General features: G+C 37.1%; 1 protein-coding gene across 1 annotated transcript; it reads right to left on the bottom strand.

The window, feature by feature from the left end:
- Positions 1-5,112: 5,112 nt before the first annotated feature.
- LRRN1 (leucine rich repeat neuronal 1) lies at positions 5,113-9,764 on the bottom strand. The gene is made up of 2 exons (XM_007076619.3): positions 9,734-9,764; positions 5,113-7,701 (listed from the first exon to the last, which is right to left on the bottom strand). The coding sequence occupies exon 2, from the start codon at positions 7,422-7,424 to the stop codon at positions 5,274-5,276; it is 2,151 nt and encodes a 716-aa protein (XP_007076681.1). The 5' UTR covers positions 7,425-7,701; positions 9,734-9,764; the 3' UTR covers positions 5,113-5,273.
- Positions 9,765-25,682: the final 15,918 nt, after the last annotated feature.

The raw sequence follows: 25,682 nt of genomic DNA, 5'->3' as shown, positions 1-25,682 counted from the left end.
CCCTGGGACTCTGAGGCCTCACTGCTGGGCATTACCTCCCTTTGCTCCTTTTTTCCCTTCTGTCTCAAGGCCAAATTGACTTTGGGGCTCTCTTCTACACTCCTGATCCATATTTAGCTTGCAGACCATTTTATAAGTGAAATTCCACAAGTTTTAGTCATAAAGACCTGGAATTTAAATTCTGCTTCATACCAGCTGATTTCAGGTAAGTTGCTTGTGTCTCTAAGGTTGAGTATACATTTTTATCATCTCTAAGGACAATAGTACTCACCTCCTGGACCAAATAAGAGGATTAAAAGTAAATGATCTATGTGAAGTTCTTAAAGGAGACCTATATACACAGTGATTTTTCTCCTTATTCCTTCATAAGTCACTATTGTAAATGGTTTGTTTTCCTTTCCTTATGAGTATCCTGTTTTCTGTTTATATCAGTGAGACATGCTAACATGAAGACTGATGCATTAAAATAGTACTTAATTCAGGACATCCCCCTTATTGGGAACTCATGACCATTCTCTCAGGGCCCAGGATGAAATTTACCTTGTCATTTTAATCCTCTGGGAGAATGAGGCCAAGGAAGAAAGGAGAAAAGTGGCGATGTCTGACCCATCTTGTGCCCAGAGCTACTTTAGTGAGGAGCATGAGACTGGTTTTGGTTCATAAAAAAGTAGTATATAACGAACAATGGGACATGTTGGGGAGGCTATTGCATTTATTAAAACAAGAAATGGAAAAGACAACTTTTTAAGGCTTTATAGTTTCCAGATGGACTATTTGAGGGAAGTTTCCTGGATATAAATATCTTACAAATTCCAGAAACTTGGGGATTATACAAAAGCCATGTGTTTCTAGGTATGTCAGACACCACCCTTACAACTGCCCAATTACATGAACTTTACATTTCCCCACATGAGCTTTTGAGCTAAACAATGAATTTGTCGTTGATTTTACATTAGCCTTCTATGGTTTACTGCTAAGGAATGAGCTTTGAATCTCCTGTACAAAAATGTTTAAAACTTTAATTATGTGCACAGGTAACAGAGAGGAGAGTATAGGGAGAAATGAAGATTAGAATTAAAATTTAGCCTGCTGCAAACAGTTTTGATGTGTAGTTCACAGATCTCCAGCACATAAAGCTTGTTAAGGGAGAAGGGACAAGGAAGGAAGCAGGAAGCAGAGAGAAGCACTTTAAGACATAAAGCTTTCAGTGTCCTCTCTCATTAGCTCTCCTTTGTTTTCTTTCTCTGCCTTACTCACAGTGTGCCCTGTGACCTCTGGTCTCTGCCCTTTCAGATGCTTCTCTCCCCACTTTAGAAGGGGGTTGGACAGGGGAAGAGGAAACAAGAAGCGAAGAGCCCCATCATGATCATCCACTTTATGGTGTCACACAAATGACTATGCCAGGGGGCCTTAGTTTCCTCATCTGTAAATTGGAAAGAATAATACCCAATTCACTTGAATGATTTTGGGGATTAAGTTAAATCCTCAACTTCTCAGGGTCTTTAGGACAGAATAGTACCCTGAGATATGCCAGTGGTAAATGGCTGTGGGAAATGCTATGTACTTTATATTAGTGCCATCAAGTCTCCGAGGAATTCTACAATACAAAAAACCCCATTTAGTTCTGTTAACCTGTGCTGGGTAATGCTGAACCAGCAAGTACAAAAATAATGAGTTCCATTAGCATCTCCGTATTTTTACCATAGGTCCTAAGTTCCCGACTTACAATTCAGAGAGGAGTTGACCAGTGCATATGGGGGGCAGGAGGAAAGGACAGAGAAACCCTGCCCATCTCAGATGAAAGCAGAGATTTTTGGCCAAGATCATCCCACAGCTCTGGAGGGTGATCCTAAAATTCATCTTTAAAGAAACATTTTCCCTCCAGTTAATCCTAGTTAATAAAGTTAATATTTGCAACCTGGGTAGGAGGTGAAAGAATTGAGGTGGAGAAAGCGTTGTCACTTATAGTTAGGATGCGTCAGAAGTAAATTCCCCTTTTCAATGGCGAGTAAGGCAGAAAGTATGGTTTTCCTGCAGATAAAAAATGTTTTTGTCCCCCCACTAATAAAAACAGTAATGAAGCAAAGAAAATGCTTTGGAAGATGAATGCAGAGATAGAAAGCAAGCAGCAAGTACAGTTGATTGTGGTGTTTTTAGCAAATGAATAAATGAATAAATAGAAAACCACATGAGAAAATAATGGTCCTTGGTAGTATTCGTTTTGCTAAAAAATGGATGGAGAGGATTCCTTTTTGCTAAACACACAGCCAAATTAGAAAAACTGATATTCAAACATTGCATTTGTTTTTATATTCATGGCATCAGTTCCATTTGTCATTAATTAAACAGGCAAATTTGAGAATGTCTGTTTTAAGAAACTCCGAAAATAACCTTGTAAAATCAGGTTAGAGATATATTAAATGTCCTGAGGGCAACAGGAAGCAAAAAGGAAAATATGAAATTAGAAAGTGACCTGTAATAGTCACTTCACTGGAGGTGATATAACCTCCATTATCAATTAGGAACTACTTGGATGCCTAATTTCACCGGCTGTCTAACTTATCAAATTAAATTAAGCACAAATGAAGAAATACTTGGCTAGGGAAAAAAGTACCATGCCATTTTGCTTTTTCTCATCTGAAAACCAACCCAATTAGCACAGACAAGGAAAAATAAGCTCAAAAATATTTTATTGGAGGAGGAAAAGTTAAAAGGGATTATTTCCCCCAAGCTGGCCTGGCAAACATAGTTGACCAAAACACTTGGATTCCCTGGTGCTTGGTATATATTCAGAGTAGAGACATGGTTGTTTTCCTTCATATATTCCACTAATATTTGAGTACTGATTACGTGCCAGGTTCAAATCATTGCTTTATAGTACCAATTATGCCTCCTCTTTCCTCCCTGCTCTAGGCCTAATGCTTTAGTGCCTCTCCCTTCATTGTTTGCAGAAGTACCGGAGAATTTGTTAGATGGTGTACTACTCTCTATAGATATTTAAAAACAAGATTCCCCCAACAGGAAACTCCCCAACTTTGGTTGCATCCCCGGCAACTTCGCTTCTCTGTCTCCTACGTGTACTTGGTAATAACAACAATGTAGAAGCTTTCTGGACCTCCCGGTTCTGCCCTTGTGCTGAATTTTGTCCTGAGTAAATGAGAACTTGAGGATATAGTGCATTTTTGAAGCCATATAGCACCAGAGGTTGTTGAGAACTGTAAGCGATGAGCTCTGCAGAGGAATCTGGAAAGCTGCTGGACCCAGAGCAGTAGAGTTCTCAGGGGGCAGGAGAGTCTGACCAGGGCAAGTTACAGTTCTGTGGGCATAGATTTTTCTCACCAAGAAGCAAAGGCCGTGGGAAGAGATGCTTGTAGCTCAGACACTCGTTTTTCTGCTACAGCTCACTTGCTACAGCATATGAAAAAGTCCCCCCCCCCCCTTAGAAATGGGGGAAAAAATGATGATCTTTTTTTCTAAATGATTCATGAAACAAGGAATGGTACAAAGAAAGAAATCCTTTCAGCTTGCTTCACTTGCGTGTATTTTTCTGCTCCCTTCTTCTTGCTTTTGCTCAGCTGGCACCTGCTGGCTCTCTGTCCCTTTTTACAATCTTATCATTCCTGGTGTGATGGCGTGTCCTGGAAGCAGGTGCCATCTGGAGAAGCTTCTCTTTATTTCTCTGCATTATTAATCTGCATTCTCAAATGGTTTCTTTCTCTAACTATACCTTCAATTCCCGCCCCCCGCCCCCGCCTCCAACACACACACTTTGTGGAACTGACCTTTTACCTAAATCTAGCTTTTTCTGTCCTAAATTTCACACACACGTTTTCCAGATACACTTAATTCTGCCAAACTGTCTATGTTAGTTGGCTGAAAAATGCCAAATGTACAGAAATTGTTCTGTTTTCTAGTAATCATTTACTTGTCTCAGCAGATTTTTCCACATGGATATATGGGTTTTAATATGGGTCTAAGCATATAGATAGCCATGAAAAAAGGAATAGCATGTAATACATTTTGAAATACTGCATAGCTGCATATTTTAGACTTTGATGGAGAGCATGGAAACCAGTAAAAAAATTTGGATTTTAACAAAACCCTTACCAAAAAAATGTGACATATCTATCACTTCATCAGTGTGTATATCTCTTTTTTTTCAAATCACGTTTAGTTACGTATTGGATACAGTAATATGCCTTTTTGTTCATAAGAATGCTTCCCTCCATTAGTTCTGATCAGTAATATTCAAGATATAGAAATCCTTTTCATTAAAATATCTTCACTAAAATAGATATTTCTTCCCTTAGAAAAAGAATTCAAAACTTTTAGGGCCTAGTTTTAAAAAGCATCACACTATAGTTGATTTATTTTGGTTGTTTGTATTAGGGATGTGAAAAATAATCACCACTGCCACTAGCAAGAACTATAAATGATATATTATTGCAAGTGTTCTAAAAAAATCAGAACAAAACTAATTTATTATAGTTCTGTCTTCATTATACACCACATGTTGGTGAGTTAAACACAACAAAATTGTCTTTTCTTTTAAAAGTGTCTACTAAAGATAAAAAGAATAAGGTAACAATTAACATGTAGATTGTTACATAAAAAATCTGATATACATATTTCTATTGCCTGTTAGCTTGTTCTAAGCCTCTTTAACTATTACAAAAAAGGAAAAGTCATTGTTCAAAGGCAAACATTCAATTCAGTTGATACAACATTACAGTACAGTCAACTAACATCATTCAACGAAGGTAACAAGTCTAGCCTTAGCTTCTTGAGTTAAAAAGTCTGTAGACCAGATTGCTACAAAAGGTTCAATGCTGCTTCACAACTGTGTTAGCTTTTTGGAGGACTTTGTACTTTCTACTGATGGCTTCAGAAGGGGTCATGCTATTGGTAAAAGCACAGGGAACCCCAACCTGTCATTAATCATTTTATTGAGCATTGTAGTTAGAACAGCATTATTGAGTTTAGCACAACAACTAAAACAAAATAATAATAATAATATAATAATAATATAATAATAATCATAATAATGATAAGAATAAAAACCAAACACAAACTGGAAGCCTAGAGATGCTGCCAGCCGTGTCAAACCCTTGCGATACGCTATACTAAAAAAATTTGAAATATCCACCCGTCCTCTCCACTCTGCCACAAACTAGCAAAGTCAAAAATACAAAAGTCTTCAACTTGTTACTTTTGCAGAATAAAGCAAAAACGTCTTTGTGCTCCTTACTACCAGAAGCAAAATATCCACTGAGTTACCACATGTAATAGCTTCTGGATGTGTCAACCTGGGTTGGCTTGGTGTCTGCAGAACCATCTTTGTCTTTCTCACTGTCACCTTCCCAGAGATTAATGAGTGGTGGGTACAGCTCATTTAGTGGGATTGAAGAAGTTTTTTGCATATACTTTTTTAATGAGTGGTGGTAGTTTTTTCTCTTAAACCTTTTGGCAATGTACACAGCAATAGATGCAAGGCTAATGACGGCAAACATGGACCCCATTACTGCAGCAAGGGCTGTACTTGTTTCTTGATCAGAAATGTCCAGTGCAAAGGCGGCATTTTTAGTTGTGACATTCACACATGACTTCTGAGTCTGCTGATGAATATTAGACACTGTGAGACACACTTCATAATCTGTAGAAGGCTGCAGATGTGTTAGGTTGTATTCATGAACATCTACCGGGACCCTGGCAGTATAGGTTATGTGAGGATTGTCAATCTTCATGGTGGCAGATGACCATTTTAAGTTTGATGTCATGACATTGGAATTGACTTTCCAGGACACTAAGATGGAATGAGATTCTGTCTGCTTGACATATATTTTCAGCACCTGGGTACCATCCAGAAGGGTTCCATTAACCTTAATTGTCACTACACGTGTGTCAGCCCCTTCAACATTCTGGGCGACACAAGTATATCTTCCTGAGTCTTCAATTTGTATGTTAGATATTTCTAAAGTACCTTCGCTACTTAGCTTGTATTTATCTGAAAGTGTATCCACAGTTATCTTATTTCCAAGAGGAGTGACCCAATAAATTTCGGGTTCTGGCTCAGCCATGGCCCGACAATCTAGGAAAACTGTTGTGCCAATATCCATGTTTAAATGATTTGGGAATGTGTCATGAGCTATCATTGGGAGGCACTGTTCACTTGAATCTTGGATTAAAACTTCCTTTACCTGCTGCCCTCTATATTCAGGTGGCATGGCACAGAACATGGACAAAGGCTCCATGAAGCGGATGTTTGTTTTGTTGGAGTTAATCCAGTGGATGACACAGTCACACCTCAGGGGGTTGCTATGGATACTGATCTCACGAAGATTGGGAAGGGATTCTACTGTCTTTTGGTAAACAGCATTCAAGGCATTGTTGTTCAACATCAAGCTTTCCAGGGCAGGAACACTTCGAAAAGCCAAGCGGTGGATATAAGATAATTTGGGGTTATTGGTGGCTTCTAACTTTGTGAGTTCAGGCAAGTTATCAAGGGCATAGCGATCCACAGAAACAAGTTCCCCCATATTGTTGATTCCTAGTTCTTTTAGCCGAAGCATATTTTTGAAGTCCCCTTCTTGGATTTTGTGGATGGGGTTTTTGTTGAGGTCTAAGAATTTTAAATTTGGAACCTTTTGCAGGGCAAGTTGGGGGACCTTGACCAGTTTGTTATCATAAAAAGACAGGCTTTCAAGGCTATCCAAGCCCACCAAGGCATTTCCAGGAATATCGGTGAGATACATTCCTGCCAAAACCAGGCTTCTCAAATTTGAGAGGGGTTTAAAGTTCATATCCAGAATTCCAATCACAGGGTTTTCCCCAATCATGAGAATTTCCAGGTTGGGTGTTGAATCAAACCAGCGGCTATCAATAATTTTCAATTTATTGGAGTTCAAGTGGAGCCTTAAAAGATTTTTTAAGCCTGAAAAAGCATTAGCAGAAATAGTGCTAATCTGGTTATGGTTGATATAGAGTTCTTGAAGGTTGCTGAGGTCCTGCAGACAGTAATCAGTCATTTCCGTAATCTGATTTTCCTCCAAATGTAGAGTAGTGAGCTGGGTCAGGTTTGCTAGCCCAACCTCCTTAATATTTGTGAAGTTGTTTTGGGAGAAATCTAGCTCAGTCAAGTTGAAAAGCTGCTGGAGCTCATCCACGGTCTTTGCAATGTTATTGCTCTGTAAGAGAAGCACTTGAGTATCACTAGAAAGGTTGCTGGGAATCCTTGTTAAGCGGAGATCATTGCAATCAACAGTGGTGGCTTCTCTGTATGTGGATTGCGGGGTGAACCAGGGCCTAATTTCACATACACAAAGTTGTGGACATTCACTATTTTGTAGGGAGTACCCAGTTAATGAAGTCATTAGCAAGCCCAGCACCAATTGGCAAGCTGCTAACACAAAGCTCATTCTAGCCATGCTGGCTTGCTGAGCAAGCTCAATCCTGACACTCCTAAATTTTAACAAAAGGTGAATGCTAAATAGTGATAGGTAGAATAGGAAGCAGAAAATGTAAACATTCAAGCAAAGTCTTGGTTGAGATGGGTACAATTCTGGAGTCTGAAGGGATGGTTTTCAGAAGTTTTCAAAAGGCAAGAAGCAACTGGGAGTCTTTTAACTGTGTTTCTCAATCCCAGGCATGCCCACAGCTCTGTGGTAGAAGTTACTTCAGCCAAATCAAAGTCTGGAGATGTGCCTGAAAATTAGATTAGGACAGATGTTATGTTTTTTCCATATACTTGCTACATTACAGCCTTTCTTTTGTCTACTAAAAAGGCATAATCACAAATCTATTAACAGAATGTTGAAAACAACTACACAAGCTTTTAAATTACAGTATACTTTCCTATATTTTCCTTCTTACACTAAAATTAGTTACCACTTTTACAATTTAATTGGGTAAAACCCTCAAACACACACACACACACACACACACACACACACACACACACACCAGGGACACTCAGAAAAACACACAGATATCATTTCTTTAAAGACAAAGTTGACTTGAGAAATTGCCTATTTAAGCCTCCAAGAAGAATCAAAAGGTCAAATGCAAAACATGAAAGGCAGTTTATAAAACACTCAAAATTCATTTTTAGTTTTTTATATTTTAATAGTTGTTTTTATTTGTTTTCAGAAGTTTTTCTTTTCCAAATTGTATACTCTGAAGACCTATCAGTCAATGCTATTCTAGCTCAATTATTCTTATGCAAAAAATTAATCTAACTCAACTACAAAAAGAAAATATCAGGGGCACCTGGGTGGCTCAGTTGGTTAAGTGTCCAACTTCGGCTCAGATTATGATTTCACACCTCTTGGGTTCGAGTCCCACATCAGGCTCTGTGCTAATAGTACAGAGCCTGGAGTCAGCTTTGGAATCTGTGTCTCCCTCCTTCTCTGCCCCACCCTCACTCACACTCTGTCTCTCTCTCTCTCTCAAAAATAAATAAACATAAAAAAAAGAAAATGTCAGTTTTTCTTATATTCTAATGGTCACAGCTAATCTTGGACTGAATAAAACAGTCAAAGGACTTTACCCCACTATTACCACTGGTCTTCATGAAAAACACAAATGTATTTACACATTTAATTTCACCAATCTCATGGGAATGTCACTAGCCACTTAGGAGTTATAAAGCATGGATATACTGGATATGTTTCTTTTAGTGGAGGGGATATGTTCTTTAATACATTGAAGCCTCAGCTTCTTTATATAAAATGGGTTTGGTCATTAGGATTATTGAGAGAATTCAAGGAATTGATATAAAGCTCTTAGTGTAGTGCTTGACAGATATTAAATGTTCACAGAAGTTAATTATATTTATTGACATCTTACTATATCTCTTATCCATATTAGTTCTAGCTAACTAGTGGTTGTTGGAGAATAGGTAAATGAAGGAAAGCTTGGGACATTTGACTTATTCTGTCACAATCTAATGGTTTGAATGAGGTCTTCTGAGGTCAAGTATGTATTGCTTACCTGCTTATAAAAGATAATATTAGCAGTTAATGGTTCTAGTTTTCTGGATTCCAATCAGGTATAAAAAGCCACTGTGGATCCATGGTCTATCTTGCTTTCTCAAAACTAGGCAGTTACTTACTAAGATATTAAATGTACAGTTACATGTTTCCTTACATTTGTTTTTCTATATTGAACTTCAGCTTTAAGTATTGAAGTACTTTAGTGGCTGGTGTTTTCTTTAGCCTCCTAAAATTACTGTAAGGATTCAATAAAATACAGCACATAATGTACTTGAAGCCTGGTGTCCAACACATAGCAAGCTTTCGGTTTGTATTTGGTGCTATTATCTTTGAACTTTGCAAAATACAGTTTTCTTTGTGATTGACCAAGAGGCAAACTGATACAAATAGCCAGTCCTAAAAGTTCTGTTATTTGTCATATTTTAGTAGAAAGAAAGAAAAGTGCTATATTTTTGTTGTTGTTTTAGAAAATATGCAAACCAAGTTACTGGTCTAACAAGATGGTATTTAGAAAAAAAATCACCTGATCCATATTTGGCATTTGGAGGTAGGAGAAGGAAATGGATGTGTTGCATAATGCCGATGCTGGATACTTTCTCTTCCGTGTGGAGAGGCAACACTGGCATTCCCCTCACCCTAATCTGGTTCCTTTACCATATATTATATATGTACAAAACTTTTCAACATTATAAAATTACCTGATTCTGACTTTTATCAGGAAAATCCATAAAATAAAAACATACCTCAGAGAGCAATAATTTTCCAAATATCATTGCCTCCACAAATTTATTCCTCTTTTTGTTTCCATTCAGAGTAATCCTAAAAGAGGTACAATGACCACAGTAAGTTTTCTGTTAAGTAAATTTCTGCCACATGTTATTGCTTAATCTTAATTCAAAATAGAAAACCCAAAGAATAAATCTACTTTTCATAACTCTGAGATGGAATTTCAATTAATATTTATGTTTTGACTGAACTTAAGGAAACATAGCTAAAAGTAAATATGTGCTGAAGTTGTGTGAGTCTCCCAAAACCATCTGTTGCTACTGAAAAATATCTTTAATGGGGCTGTACTTCGATTATTGTCACAAGTAATGTCTCCATTTTAGTTTAAATTATATGGTTTGAAGTAATTGCATTGCAGTACTCAAATCTGTTTGACATACACATACCTCTTTAAACAAACAAACAAGTAAATAAACAAACCACACAAGTTGAGAATGTTAAATACCATATCAAACATAGAGGGAAGACTTTTTCCTTCCCCAAACCTGCATTTGGCTTCTTTGAGAGTGGAGAATGAAACTTCCTTGACATAAAAGGAGGTGTTTTAAGATGTTTCTAGTTGTGTACCATTCTGAATTCTTTTTAACATATTTTCCAGCCTAATTTTTGAACATGACATTTTTAGCCAGAGAACAAAGCTTAAAAGAATGCTTAAACCATTTTATATGTTTAAAACATAAGGCATGTCTCAGGAATTATTCACTAATGGTGTTTAAAAGTAATCCATTATCACAACAAGAGAAGAAAACTACAGACCAATGTTCCTGATGAATATTGATGCAAAACTCATCAACAATACTAGCAGATTGAATTCAACAGTATATTAAAAGGTTTATACACCATGACTAAGTTGGATTTATACCCAGAATGTAAGCATGGTTCAATATATGAAAATAATTCAAAGTAATAGACCATATTAATATAATGAATGACAAAACCCACATGATCATCTCAGTTGAGGCAGAAAATGCATTTGGCAAAATTCAACACCCTTTCATGGTGAAAACACTCAACAAACTAGGAATGAAAGAAAACTGCCTCAATATACTAAAAGCATATATTAAAAGCCCACAGTTAAAATCATATTCAATGTTGAAAGAGTATAAGCTTTTCCTCCAAGATCAAGAACAAAGTAAGGATGACCACTTTAACCATTTCTATTCAACTTAGTATTGGAAGTTTGAGTCAAAACAATTAAGCAAGAAAAAAAAATAAAGCATCCAAATTGGAAATGAAGAAGTAAAATTGTCTGCAGATGGTATGATTTCACATGAAGAAAATCCTAAAGATGTCACAAAACCCCCCTAAACTGTTATAATAAACAATTTCAGTGAAGTTGCAGGACACAAAATAAATACATAAAAATCAGTTGTGTTTTTGTATACTATTAATGACCAATCCAAAAAGGAAATTAATAATCCAACCTACAATAGCATCAAAAAGAATAAAACACTTGGGAATAAATTTAACCAAGGGGATGATTTGTGCACTGAAAACTACAAAGCATAAAAGAATAAAACATAGAAATGAATAGAAATATATCCCATGTTCATGGATTGGAAGACTTAATATTGTTAATATGTCTATCCTACCTAAAGTGATCTACAGATTGAATGTAAGCTGTGTTAAAAGCCCAACAGCAGTTTTGGCAGAAATAGAAAAAAAAAGTCTTAAAATTCATATGGAAATTCATGAGAACCTGAAAAGAGCCAAAACAGTCCTGAAAAAGAACAAAGTTGGAGGCCTCATCCTTCATGAGTTCAAAACATACAATAAATCAACAGTAATCAAGATGGCATGGTACTGGCATAAAGGCAGACATATAGAAGAGAGCACAGAAATAAATTCTCCTGGACATGATCAAATGACCTTGGAATTTTGTGCCAAGCCTACACAATGAGGTAAGGATACTTTCGCCAACTGTTATTGGATATCCATATGCAAAAGAATGAAGTTGGACCCTTACCCTCCATCATATACAAAAAGTAACTCAAAATGAATTAAAGACCTAAATGTGAGACCTAAAACTGGAAAATGCCTAGGAAAAGACAGAGGGGAAAAGCTTCAGAACACTGATTTCTTAAACACCAAAAACAAGCAATAAAAGCAAAAATAGCAAATGTGACTAAATCAAACTTAAAAACTTCTGCACATCATAGGAAAAAATCAACAGAGTGAAAAGGCAATCAACAAAATAGGAGAAAATATCTGCAAATCATATATCTGATAAGGGACTAATGTCCAGAATACATAAGGAACTCCTATAACTCTGTAACAACAGACAATTCTCCAAAGATATCCAAGTGGACAATAAGCACATGAAAAGACGCTTAACATCACTAATCATAAGAGAAATACAAATCAAAACTACAGTGATGTATCACTTCATACCCATGAGGATGACTACCATTAAAAGAACAGAAAATAACAAGTAAAATGATGCATCCACTATAGAATGTAGAATGGCTGTTCTGCAATAAATTAAAAATATAATTACCATATGATCCAACAACCCCACTTCTGGGTATATATCCAAAGGAATTCAAAGCAAGATCTTAAGAGATATTCACACACCAACATTCAATGCAGCACTGTTCACAATAGCAAAGAGATGGAAGCAATCCATATGTCTACTGGTGGATGTATGGAAAAAGAAAATGTGACATATACACAAAATGGAATATCATGCAACCTTAAAAAAAGAAGGAAATTTTATCACGTCTATGATGTGGGTGAACTTCAAGGACAGTATCCTGGATGAAATAAGTCCATCACAAAAAGACCAATACCATATGATTCCACTCATATGAAGTATCTAAAGTAGTCAAAATTATAGAAACAAAAAGTAGAATGTGGTTGCCGAGGGTTGTGGGAAGGAGTGGGGGTATTTGTATTTACTGGGTATTTAAGTTTTATAAGATGAAAAAGCTTGACAACTTTGCTAAACAACAATGTGAATATATTTAGCACTACTGAACTGTATACTTAAAAATGGAAGATGGCAAATTTAATGTCATTTTTTATCATTAAAAAATGTAAAACCATTATACTTCAGGCCTACTTTGTCACATATATACCAATTAATTATCTTAAATTCTGCAACAAATTGAAAAATGGCCAGTATAGATTTTTTTAGTGGAATTGTTTTGTTCTAGGGCTTACTGGACTAAGTCGGTCAAATGTGAGAAGAAAATGTCCTACTAATTACCAGAATGATGTTCCACAAAGAAGTCTGGCAGTTTAAAGAAACAATTCCTTAAGTGAGAAACCATGGTTTTAAAGGCCCAGTATTGGCAAGGGATGCATTTCAAACAAACAATTACATAATTACATTTGATACTTCTTTTTCCAATAAGATATGTTTGGGACACTCTGCACTGAATATAAAATTCCAAGGGAAATGGACAGCATGGTCATAACCATCAAGTGAATTTGGCACTGATCCCTATTTTCCCATAGAATCATATGAGATGGGATGTCAGTTTAACAAAATCACAGTATTTAGTATAACTTGGGTTTGGTTCCTTATGCATTAAATTCTTACAAAGTTGGGTGAAAGAAATAAGCAATCACAATAACATGATGATTAAGTTAATTCTAGTTATACTAAAACCCAGATAGCTCTGTTTGTAGAAATAATTCTGTGTTGGGGGATCCAGTGATCTGTATTCAGATTCTGACTTATTCACTTATTAGATGTATTACCCTGTGTCAACTATGAGAATTCTGTCTCACTTTCTATGCCTAAATTAAGGCTAATTATACATACTTCATATATGAAAATTATGATAACTAAAGAGCCTGGGAAAGAGTCCAGCACAAAGTGAGCCCTCAGATACTTATTTGAATCTCTGGAACCTCATCAAGTTTGCCATTAAATTTCATTCTCACTCTGCAGGGGTATTGGGAGGTAATGAATAAGCAAATCTCTTTAAGACCTTTGGGCATGACAGGTGTTTGGAAAAAAGTCATTGTTTCTTTTTACCATTTCTGTTACATTTTCAACCAGTATTATTGGAATTAAGTGTTAGAAATTCAGAGACCAAATATGGCCCTGTGCTAAATTAAAACCCTATGTAAGCAAGCAAATTATGAAATACAAACCTCCAACCTAGAAATTAACATCCTTTTATAGACAGTAGTCACAGCAATAAAAAGCTAAATTTTTGATCCCCTAGAAAATGAAAATGCCCTCTTAGGACATGTGCATTTATGTATACTTTTTTTGGTGGTCAAATTCACCCTATATATGTAATGTTTAAAGAAATCATTTTTTAGCTCTATTGGTCCCCAAATAGATCCAGAGCTAATGCAGCATTCAAATTTGCTTAGCTTCTTTTGGGCATGGCTTAATAATAGGACAATGGGATTTTTGTTCAATGAAGCTTTCCTTCTGGTTAAAAAATACATTGTCTCCTTATAAATTCTCCCTGTAGCCACTCTTGTGGGGGGAGGGGAGCAAGGTAGAGCTAGGTAGACTCCATTCACTGGATTGACCTCCCAAAGGTAATTTCCCTGTGTGGAAGGCCAGCATGACTTTGCTTCAGGTGCACATGGCTGATTGTTAGGCTCAAAAGGCTATATTAGCTTTTTGAAAGAGGAGTTTAGCAATAGAGTTAAGAGTGTGGCTTCTGGAGACAAACCTGGTTTCAAATTCAGTTCTGTGACCTTGGGCAAGTTATTGAAGCTTTCTTTCTGAGTCTCAGTTAACTTTTTTTTTTAGAAAATGAAGATCATAAAACCTACTTTGCAAGGGTGGTGAGAGAATTAGAATGACAAGTTAAATGTAAAGCTTTTGGCAGAGGGCCTGCCACATAGCGAGTGCCTGATAGATGTTACACATTACTATTTACAGGTTTGATGTCTCATTGGATCTGAGTCTTTTTAATGGGTTTGAGTATGAAAGAAAGGAGTAGGTAGTTGAAATCAATAGAGGGTACCTTTTGTAACATCAGCAACTACGAGTTCTGAAAACAGCCTGGCCAGAGACAGAGAGAAAGAGAGAGAGAGAAAGAGAAAGAGAAAGAGAGAGAAAGAGAGAGAGAGAGAGAGGGAGAGAGAGAGAGAGAGAGAGAGAGAAAGAGAGACAGAATGATCACAGCAAATTCTTTATGGAGGGTATATTTCATCTTCCTTGGGAAGGAAATAAGGCATCGCAAATACATTCTGAATATTGAAACTGCATGGACTATTTTTAATTTTTTTAATCATTTTTTAAAAGTAATCTCTACACCCAGCATGGGGCTTGAACACATGAGTCCGAGATCAAGAGCTGTGTGCTCTACTGACTAAGCCAGCCAGGCATCCCTGCATGAACTATTTTTAAAGACATTAGTTTCCTGGACTTTTGTCCCTGGCCCTTTCTGAATCTTAGATTCCTTTCTCCAACCATTTCCCAAAATCATGTTCCTTGTTCACACATTATCCCAAGCAAAACACCCTGTAGTGTGTGTTAGTGATCACAGATGGAGGGTTCGTATGGGAGGAAGAGCTATAATAGTCTCCATAATGCATTAAGGAAACAATAAAGTCTATCCCCTTGCAAGGACATAATGGAGCTTGGTGAAGCTCTTTTGCATAAGGAACTGTTCCTGAGAGTCCACATTATTCATCAGCAAGCAGTGCAGCAGCATGTCTGAGTGGGCCAAGCAACAGAATGAGGACACCAGGGAAGAGATTCTTAATTTTGGCTTCACCACCAATTTCCTAGGTGACCTTGAAAGAGTCTAGTAACTTTGTGTTCTATTTTATTTATCTTACAGTAAGTAGGTTGAGAGGAAAGGAAGTCACAGCTTCCCAGGCTAAGAAACACCTCAAGAAGTCATCTTACCAACCCATTCTCCTGGTGTCATGGAAAATTCCTTCTAGCCATTTTCTGAGATGCAGCAAGTTTGATTATGCCAAGGCTCTCAAACTCCAGTGCTTTCAGGGGCTAGGTAGGTGAAGTCAACTGAATCTAACACAGTCATGTAAAAAGCTGGAGTGTGCCTGCACTCCAAAGGCATCCAAAAATGTTAACTATGCAGGCCAAACAAAAACCATCTGCTTTCCAAGGCCTTTTGTGGCCTGTGGCCAGTTTGCAACCTCTGAAATACATATAAATGTAATAAGCATCATATCAGTTATAATGCTAAGCTAATGGGAGTATTTGATAAGTAGATGATTAAATATCAACTTTAAAATATTACTGGCAAATACTCCACATGTGAAAGCCTATAATTAGAGATTCACTGTATTACAGTGTGAATCTTTGCTCTGAAGAAAACTTGAGCAGTTAAAAAAAAAGGATGGCATTTAGAAAAATTCATTTTATACTCCTTTCTTTTGGAAGACCTACTTTTAAAGGAAGGCAGAACCTTAAAGGTCCCCTAAGTGATCCAAGATGACCTAGTTAATTGGCAGAGAAACAAAATAAAACCCAAACCCCTTGATCCCTAATTCAGCATTTCCTAATCTGACCACTGTAAATATTTATGGTTTTCCTGGTTCCCAGAGAAAAGTTTGATTGTCCTTTCTCTAGTTTATTTTATTTTCTTTTTCTTTCCTTTCTTGTATTTATTATTATTATTACTTAATAAAGTCTCAAAAATTCTCTGGTACACTTGGGTGGTACAAATGCACTACTGTGCAAAGAAGAGGATGTACACAAGTGATCTTTTGATTCCCCCTCATTTTCTTTCCTCTTTTGGGCCAGGGCAAATCCATCACACTGCAGGTGCAGTGTCGGCCAACATCTCTGGGAAAAACCCAAAGGCGCAGCTGGTCTCCAAGCTAAGCATTGAAGCTGGGGTCACAATTCATTCAGCTCCTAAGAGGACTAGGCATGGACAGCACATTAGCCCTTGCAGGAGGTTTGGCCAGGCACGGTAAACAGAGCAAGGCTGGACTAGATGGACTGAAAAATTACAAAAGAAAGTTTAGAAGGAAGGAAGGAAAGAAAGAAAGAAAGAAAAAGAAAAGAGAGAGAGAGAAAGGAGGGAGGAAAGGAAAGGAAGAGAGACAAGAAAGAAAGAAAGAAAGAAAGAAAGAAAGAAAGAAAGAAAAGAGAGAAAGAAAGGAGGGAGGGAGGAAGGGAGGGAGGGAGGAAAGGAAATGAAAAGAAAGGAAAGGAAAGGAAGGAAGGAAGAGAGGAAGGAAGGAAGGAAGGAAGGAAGGAAGGAAGGAAGGAAGGGAGGAAGGAAGGAAATTAAAAAGCCAAAAGCCCAGACACAGCCAGCAGGCATGAATCCAAATCCAAGTTGGTGGCTTGGCATGGTGAGGAAAGGTGCTTGTGGAAGAACCCTTGGGAAGAACATCTACTCCAGATTCTTAATTGGCTTCAACTGATCAAAGGCAAACAAGCTAGCCTCCCTGTGAAATAAGAGAAATACAAGCTGTGAAAGTTAGAAAAGGCCTTAGAGATCACCTAGCACATCTAAAACAACTTCTCATTTTATAGAAGGTACCTCAGAGAGGTGAGGTCACATATTCCGAAGCCAACTTGACTCCATTTCTACTCTCCAAATGCACAATCCTTTACACTACAGAACCCCATACTGCTTCACTTAGTGTAGGATTAGTTGAAATTTATATTCTTGATCACTTGGGCAGGAACTAAACCTCTTTGAAGGATGTTAGCCTCTACTACTCCATAATCAATTATCATTTATTAGAAGCATAAGAAAACATCATTCAATTTAGGGAGAGTGAAATAGCTTGTTTAATAACCTCCATCTTGACCTTTGATTAGGTAGATCAGGGATAGCTCAATCAATCATGCTGATGCCTAACTTATTTCAAAAAATTAAGTCAGGTCAGCTTAATCATGTTCATTGATCTTTTTTTTTAAAGTGGCAGTGAATTGATCATAGTTGACCTATTCTACATAAGCATGGCCAAATCACAAGTATAATTTTTAGAATGCATATATTAAGCTTCTCTTAATTTGATAATGGATAATGTTTTGCACACTTTGTAAGGGCAGAGAAATTCAAGTGTAGGAAATGTAAAGTGTATTTGAACAATTAGTAGGAATTTGAAATGGGCATTCAAGATAAAAGAGGCCTCATGAGTATAAGTGTAGCTAACTTTAGTTACAGACTTACTTAATGAAAGATTTACTATGTATTAATAGCTATAGTGAGTGACTATATGTGTATGGTGTAAAGTGTATCATACCTGCTTTTCACTTTGTTCCAAGATCTTGAATAAGATAGCAAGTCAAGGACATAGGGCTCATGCCCTAAAGCTATCTAGCTCAGAACCCCTATCTGATTGTCAGGTAGTTTGAGGAGCAATATGGTAGAGAGACTGAAGTAATGAACCAAGAGTTAGGGGGTCCTCATTTCCCACCAACTCAGATCATGCTGTCTATCTTCCCTACCTGTAAGTGTTGAGGTTGGGCTAAATCTAGATGATGTCTTAGGGCTTCTCCAGCTCCAGGATTTTAGGCATTTGATGATTCTTTTCTGGGTTTCTACTTTTAAAGGCGCCCATGTAGGCAGCACTCCTTATGGTTGAGAGCAAGACACTTGATCACGGCTTAAAAAAAAATTCTATGTTTAGTTTTTTTTTTTTTTTTTAAGAAAAGTTATGGTCTCAAGAGGCAGACAGAGCTAAGTCCATATCCTGGTACTACCTATGGTGCCTTGGATAAACTGTCCACCCCTCGGAGTCTTGGTTTCCTCATCTGTTAGAAGGACATGGTTATATACCTGCCTCATGTGGGTGCTGTGCAGATTAGATGAGAGTACAAGTCTTGAGCTGCAGCTGATACATAGTAGAATCTCAACAATCATAAATTTCCTTTGGAGTTCTCAACTTAGAAAACTAGAGTCATGTGCTAAAAATGTAAGTTAATGTTTGCTCTTCCAACAAGGAAATTAATGGTTTTCTTGAGAACTATCTGGAACAGATTTCCTTACCTCCCTTCCTTCCATCATACTTTCTTTCCTTCCTCCCTTCCATTCTTTCTCTTTTTACCCCCAACCTTTCCTTCTCTTTCCTTCCTTCTTTCCTCCCTTTCTCTCTCTCACTCCATTTGCCCCTCCCTTCCTCCCTTCCTCCCTCCCTTCCTCCCTCCCTCCCTCCCTTCCTTCCTTCCTTCCTTCCTTCCTTCCTTCCTTCCTTCCTTCCTTCCTTCTGTCCTTCCTTCCTTCTGTCCTTCCTTCTTTCTTTCCAAACCCAACCCTCATTTGGTGCTTTCCTCATAACATCCCTGAGAGGTAAGCTGTTTGTCCCTTCCATACGGAGGAAACCATGCATTGAAATAGTAACTTGCCCAAGACATATAGCTAGACAGTGATGGAACAGGACTCAGAGACAGCCTGGCTTTAAAGCCTGTGCCCTAAACACTATCTCCCACATGTTACCGAGGCTCCCAAAGAACCCCCCATTTTGAATCGATAAATGGGACTGTCAATTAAAGTATCAGAAGTATAGTATAGACTGTGTGGCTGGGAGAATTTATAGCTCTTGAAAGCAATGCAGAGTCTTCCCGAATGATTGGAGTTTAACAAATCATAGTGAATATTTAGGGATGGTTCCTCTCTGTCAAATAGCTTGGTTACCACTGAGACATCCTCTATCCTTCAGGTAATAATAGAATAGATTTCCTTAATATGAGAAATGAGAAAGCAAAATCCCAAGAAGATTTCTGCAGTTTGGTTTACATTGAATTTTATGGGAGAATCTGGTAGGTCCAAGATTTTTATTTTATTTTGTTTGAATATGATATTCAGGTACATAAGCAGGTGTCCTCCAGCAACAATGGGCAGGGCTCAGAAAGACCTGTAACTACAAACTCCCCAAGTATCACATGACTGCCTTCAAACTTTAATCCCCCCTTTTCCTAACTCATTTCCAGGAAGTATTTTCAAAGGCAATGTCATTTTTGGAAGAGAAAAGTCACACATTTATTTTAATGAGACCATGCTAATTAAATCTTTGCATGCTAGTTACTTAGGATTTCAATTTTGCAGTTTAATGGTAAGCCTCTTTAAAGGATTCTCCTTTGCAACTATGTTAAAAAGTGCATACCTCTCTAAGAGGTTGAATGACCCCCAAAGCATTTCTGTTCCTGATTGTCTTGGAAAGAAGTGTCCCAAATGAATAAGATCTTTCACCAAGAAACAATGGGCATTTAGCAACACATTTCAATCTTAGTTACTCTGGGTACAAAATATAAATAGTAAGCAAAGGGAATTATATTGTTAGGCCAAGAAAGACAGGAAACATCCTTTCCAAATAATGAAGTATTTTCTAGCCATATAAACACTTCTCTCTCTCTCTCTCTCTCTCTCTCTTTTACATTTAATGTTCATTGCGGGGTCATTCTGGCTGGGTAGTAGTCATGAGAATAATAGCAGTTAGTACTTACTAACAGCACTTAGCTCTTACTATGCAATGTGCAAGGCATGGAGCACTTCACATGAATTACTTAATGCTCACAACCCCACGAGGTGGGAACCATTTCCCCCCTATTTTCCCCAATGATGAGATGGAGACGTAGGAATAATGAATAATGAAGGTCTTTGAGCCAGAAGAGTGGTGGAGGTTCTATGTGATGGCAGGCATCTGAGGCCAGAGCCTAGATCATACTCCTCCCATCCCAGCCTGTCTGGGCAGGGGGAGTCCTTGCCAAAATGTTAATCTGCTAGAACTAGAATAAGTATCACAGGGCAGGCCCTGTTTCTGTTTTGTTCACAATGAGTCATCCAGGGCCAGGCACTGGCTTGGCATCTACCTCGCAGGCACTCAATAAATAAATAAATAAATAAAATAACTGAATCAGTGAAAATGTGCTTTCCAGGTACCTAAACATAACAGTAATTTTAAGCTTGCAAATAAAGTCCTACTGGGTCTCTTCTATATCCGGGGTGATACAAAACAAAACAAGACAAAAATAAAACAAAACCAAAACCCTTACCATTTAGAACATATCTGCTCCCCATACATCCTTAGGAAAAACCTGCTCTCTCATTCATTCTTTTCTCCACACTCTGATGAAATCTAGATTCAGACTAAATGCAAAATAGATCCCATAAACTAGTGCCTAATTTAATTAGAGTAATTAAATACTGATTGCGTGTTTACGGTGTCACAGGGCCAGAAAGACCAGACCCTGTCACTGAAGAGTTTATAATCCTATAGGGAGACAAGAAGACAACTACCCAAGCAACTCCATAAAGGAAGGTACATGTCAAAAGGGAGGGGTGAGTGAGCAGATGTGTGGATCCTTGGGAAGAAGAGCAGAGAGTTGCCAACCTGAGCTGGCTCCATCAGCATTTGCCACTACAACACTGCGAAGACAGAAATGTTCTGTGTTGACATCGCCCTACAGGGTAGTTACTGAAGCAACTGAGTACTTGACATGTGGCTGGTGTGAATCAGAAATGGAATTTAAAACTTTTGGGCCGTGAAACAATATATTTCTGTTGTTTAAGCCAACCAATTTTTAGTACTTTGTTGCAGTACTTCTAGGAAAGCAATACAGTGCTCTGTGTGTATCAACTACTGCAATTATTTTTTATTTGAATGCTTATTGTATTAAATACTTAAGGTGCTGACTCTCCTCATCCTCTTTCTCCTTACTGCATACCTACTACACGTAAGAATTGATTATGAAAGGAGATGTTTTCTACCATTGCCTGTAATCTTATGGATAGTAACATACGCTTTTCTTAATTTTAAAAGCAGTTAATGATCTTTGCAGCTTCTTCTTTTAGGACGTAGCAAGCAAGACTAATACTTTTTATGAACTGTCTCAGCTCTTTGCCAAAATAATTTTTCCTTCAATATTTTAAAAGTCATACACACCTGGAGTGCCTCGGTGGCTCAGTCAGTTAAGCGACCAACTTTGGCTCAAGTCATGATCTTGCGGTTCATAGTGTGAGTCCCTCATTGGGCTCTCTACTGTCAAAGATCCTCTTTCTCCCTCTCTCTCTGCCCCTCCCCACTCATGTTTTCTTTCTCTCTGTCTCTCTCTCTCTCTCAAAAATAAATAAACATTAAAAAAGTCATGCACCAGATACAGTTTAAAAGATTCTTGAACCTATGGTCTTTCAAATCCCTTTTAAAAAACCCAAGATTCAAAAAATAAATGAAATGAAATGAGATGAAATGAAATAAATGAAACGAAATAAAATAAAATAAAATAAAATAAAATAAAATAAAATAAAATAAAATAAAACAAAACATACCTGAGATTCTATGACAGGCAAAGTAGGACCAGGAGAAAAATTTTGTTTTGTGTTCAAATCACTTGTAGGATCAAGAAAGTTTGAATCGTTTTCTTTCTTTGTAAGAAATTTGCTATTTGCATAGCTGGAATCGTAAAGCAGCAATTTAACATTATTGAACTGAGAAAGTGACAGAAGGCTAAACAGAACAAAACATGAATGAACAACTGGGCTATTTTTATTGCTCCTTTTTAGTACCAGCAAGTGTAGTGATATAAAAACTACCATGAAATCAATTACTTTTATTCTTTTTACAAATTATTTTAATTCTCCTCCCATAATAGGTCTATATGAAGTAATTGCTTTGTAATTACCGACATGATTAAATGTTAAATAAATGTAAAATCTTCAGTTTGGCAGCCTTAATATGCCTAGAAGGCTCAGTTTCATTACTTCTTTTTAAGTACTTCACAGTATATTGCTTAGTATTTTCATTGCAGACATAGATTTCACCATGCCACGTTAATAAACGTGTCATAAGGAGCCAGTTGCTACAATGGTTCTTGATTATACATTCAGAACTACAGATAGACCCGTGAAAAACCAGACTTGTCCTAGTTGGTACTCAAAGTGCCAATCCGTAGCCTGCTAATACCAATACCAAAGAGTTTTGGATGCTAACCCAGCAAAGCAGTTCCATTAAATTATACTAGATTTGCTTTTGCTTCCAGACCAAATTAAAGTTTAGTTCATAATACTGAAAATAACTTCTCATCAAGAAAATGGCAAACATGTTCACATCATTTTCAGAATATTTATGGTTTTTCTTTGCTCAGAAAGAGTTCTATACCATCTTTTGTTATATTTTTTAATCCACTAATAATCTTTATTAACTATCTGATATTTTAATGTAATTTTTACTTAAAAAAATAAAATATCCAGTGTCCTTAAGATGGGAGGCTATACTTTTAGCTCTGATCTATTGGTATTTCTCTGAAGAGTCTGACTGCTTAGTATTTGCCAATTAGGAGACTAAGCACTCTTCAAGCATTAGACTAAGAAAATGTCAAAAACATATTCCTTCCACATTAAAATGTTCTTTTAAAATGTGGAGACTGATACATGGAAATGTACATATATTTAGCTTTAAAGTTCTTGCTACTCAAGGTTAAAGACAGCCCTGTTCGGGTAAATGACAGTATTTGCCCTTAGACTTGATAGACCTCAAGTATGTTGTATCTCTACTGAATGTCATCTCTTTTAAAGAAGGAAAATAAAGCCATCTGTCCCTGAACTCTGAAAATAAACTTGGTGTCAAGTTGCTTCTCTCAATTCTTTTTATATGACTGTTCTAATAAAGGAGTTAAAGAACTTGATTTTTTTTTCATCATCGGGAGAGAATGAATATAGTAAAAAGTGTGCCTGCCTATTTAAACCTTCTCTCTGAAAGCTTGGGGCTGCAGTCGTTCTCTGCGGGAGTGTCACAATTGCCAAAAGACAGGGATAGAGAGAGGATACTAACAAAAGGGGCAGTGCCAGGCAAAGTGCTTTATGTCCTCACAGCACCCAATGGAGGTAGATGTGAATATTCTGATTTTACACATGACTTCAGGGCTCAGAGATTAAGTGACCTATCAAAATTCCCACAGCTAATTGGTCAAAGAGCAGAGATTAAATGTCAGTTTGTCGTGTGCTGAAGTCAGAGCCTTTTCTGTGATACTACCTGCTTCAATTGTTTTATTGGATCTCCAGAAAGACTGTGAGTGCATACAGCATTCTCTTAAGTACACACAAGAAAACTAACCTGAAGAGTAAAACCTGGGTTAGCTGGAAGATTAAGCTCAGGGAATTTGCACATTTAATTTTCTGGGTAGCTGAAGGTTTCCTAGAAATCTTTTAGTTTCAATCTTTAGTATCCATTTTCTTGTCTTTGATAAAGGTAGTTGTGCTTTAGGTTTCTTTAAGGCATTTTCCTTTAAACCCTGATAATGAACTCCTATTGGAAATCCTTTTTTTTTCCCCCAAGTGTAAAGTCTTGATTATTAACTTATTTTCTTACAATTTTCCCTTTTCTCCTAGAAGTGCACTCCAGAGGAAAAAATTCCAGTTAATTAGAATTTCTGGTAATCAAGGTTTTTCAATTGTTTTGGTAAATGAAAATCAGGTGAAAGCTACCTCCCTGAATTTGAAATTGCTTCTTATTATAGGTTCTTCTTGATGCCAGCATGTTCCCCTATGTTAGTATGCATTTGAAACTAATGGTCCAATACTCAAAGTGCTCAGATCGTTCATGACCTGGACGCCATAAATCCACCAGAGCACATTAGTGGGATGGTCCTTAATTACACAGTTTAGGCTTTGTGTAATCAAATGGTGCAAAAGAACAGCTGAGAACATTAAAATGCCAGCAGGCATTATAAATCATAACGCTTTCTATAGTCTTTCTTCAATTCACGTGTTTTGTTAAATTGAAAGTAAAAATAGAATGATTTTTGAATATCCATATTGGCATTTATAACCATTAAAACATAAATGATTAACATAACACATATTAAAAGATCATCTTTATTATTTTACCTCCTAGTTTTCTAATAGAAATTGCAGTTATTTTTTTAAAACTTTAACTACAGGAATCATCTTGTTAATGAAATAAAATTAAAGTTATCTCTTAGAAAGGTAGATTTCACAAAAAGCCTATTTCTTAAGAAAATACAGTTTCAATAAATTGCAGTGCAATCTTTTCCATCTAGGACTAACATGCACCTTAAAAGTTTTCTGTAGAGTTTTAGCTTTAAGAGGACACAATTTAAATTGTGTAATGTTCAAATTGTTATAATAGAAAGGAAATCTATTTAAATGGTGGTTTATTACTTCAAATTATATTTAAATGAGGATAATGAAGACCACATTTGAAAACAAGACCAGCAAATGAGAATCAATTTCTTGGAGTATTAAGCAACTTTAAGTAGTAAGCTTTGACAACTTGGCATAAAATATACAGCTTATTTTTGCTTCAGGGCTTTTAAGTCTCAAAAATCTAACTAGCACCCATGTCAGCCCTCAAGATTAAGAATTATTACCATCAGCATGGCTCATGATTCAGTACCATTCCAAATGCCCACAGGAGTGACAGAAATCAACCAGAATGGCTTACTGAGCAGCAATTCTATGTAAGGCCTGGGGGGTCATGGGGTAGGAAACAGGGCATCCTTGCTGAAGGGGAAGGTGTGTGCAAAGCAGTGGTGTCCTGAGTCAATTGTGAGCATTTTTTTCCAAATCCACGTTCAGAAACATCGTGTTAGTCACTTAAAAACTGGTCCTGGTTGGGTGTATTTACACCACAGGAATTGGTGAACACTACAAATCAGAACTTATCTTTTTGGAAAGCTGGCTGTCAAACTTTTACAAGCACACCCTGGATGTAAAGGCACCAAAGCAGCAGAGCTTGAATAGGACGTGGAATGGGAACTATTTCATTTTGAATGGGATTTAAGGTCTGCCAAGCTAGGAAAAGAAACCAAAATAGAAAGGTTGGATGGTACCTAGATATGGAGGGCCTTTCATGCTTCACTAAGGAGTTTTCTTTCATTTCTTATCCTTGTTTAAGACCTAGCAGAAAACAGATGGTGCATTCAAAAAGGAGTTTTTGAAAAGGGAGTTTTGAAAAGGGACCATTTACAGGGTATGGATAAGGTTAAGGTACCGACTCACACCCCTCGGCTAGCTGCTGCAAGAAGCAAAAGCCAAC

The sequence above is a fragment of the Panthera tigris genome, chromosome A2, assembly GCF_018350195.1.
Source record: "Panthera tigris isolate Pti1 chromosome A2, P.tigris_Pti1_mat1.1, whole genome shotgun sequence".
Classification (NCBI taxonomy): Eukaryota; Metazoa; Chordata; class Mammalia; order Carnivora; family Felidae; genus Panthera; species Panthera tigris.
The sequence above is the reverse complement of the archived record's forward strand: the minus strand, read 5'-3'. Positions and strand labels throughout refer to the sequence as shown.

Excerpts from the sequence above, each read along its gene's own strand:
- LRRN1 (XM_007076619.3), bottom strand. The coding sequence starts at position 7,424 with ATGGCTAGAATGAGCTTTGTGTTAGCAGCTTGCCAATTGGTGCTGGGC.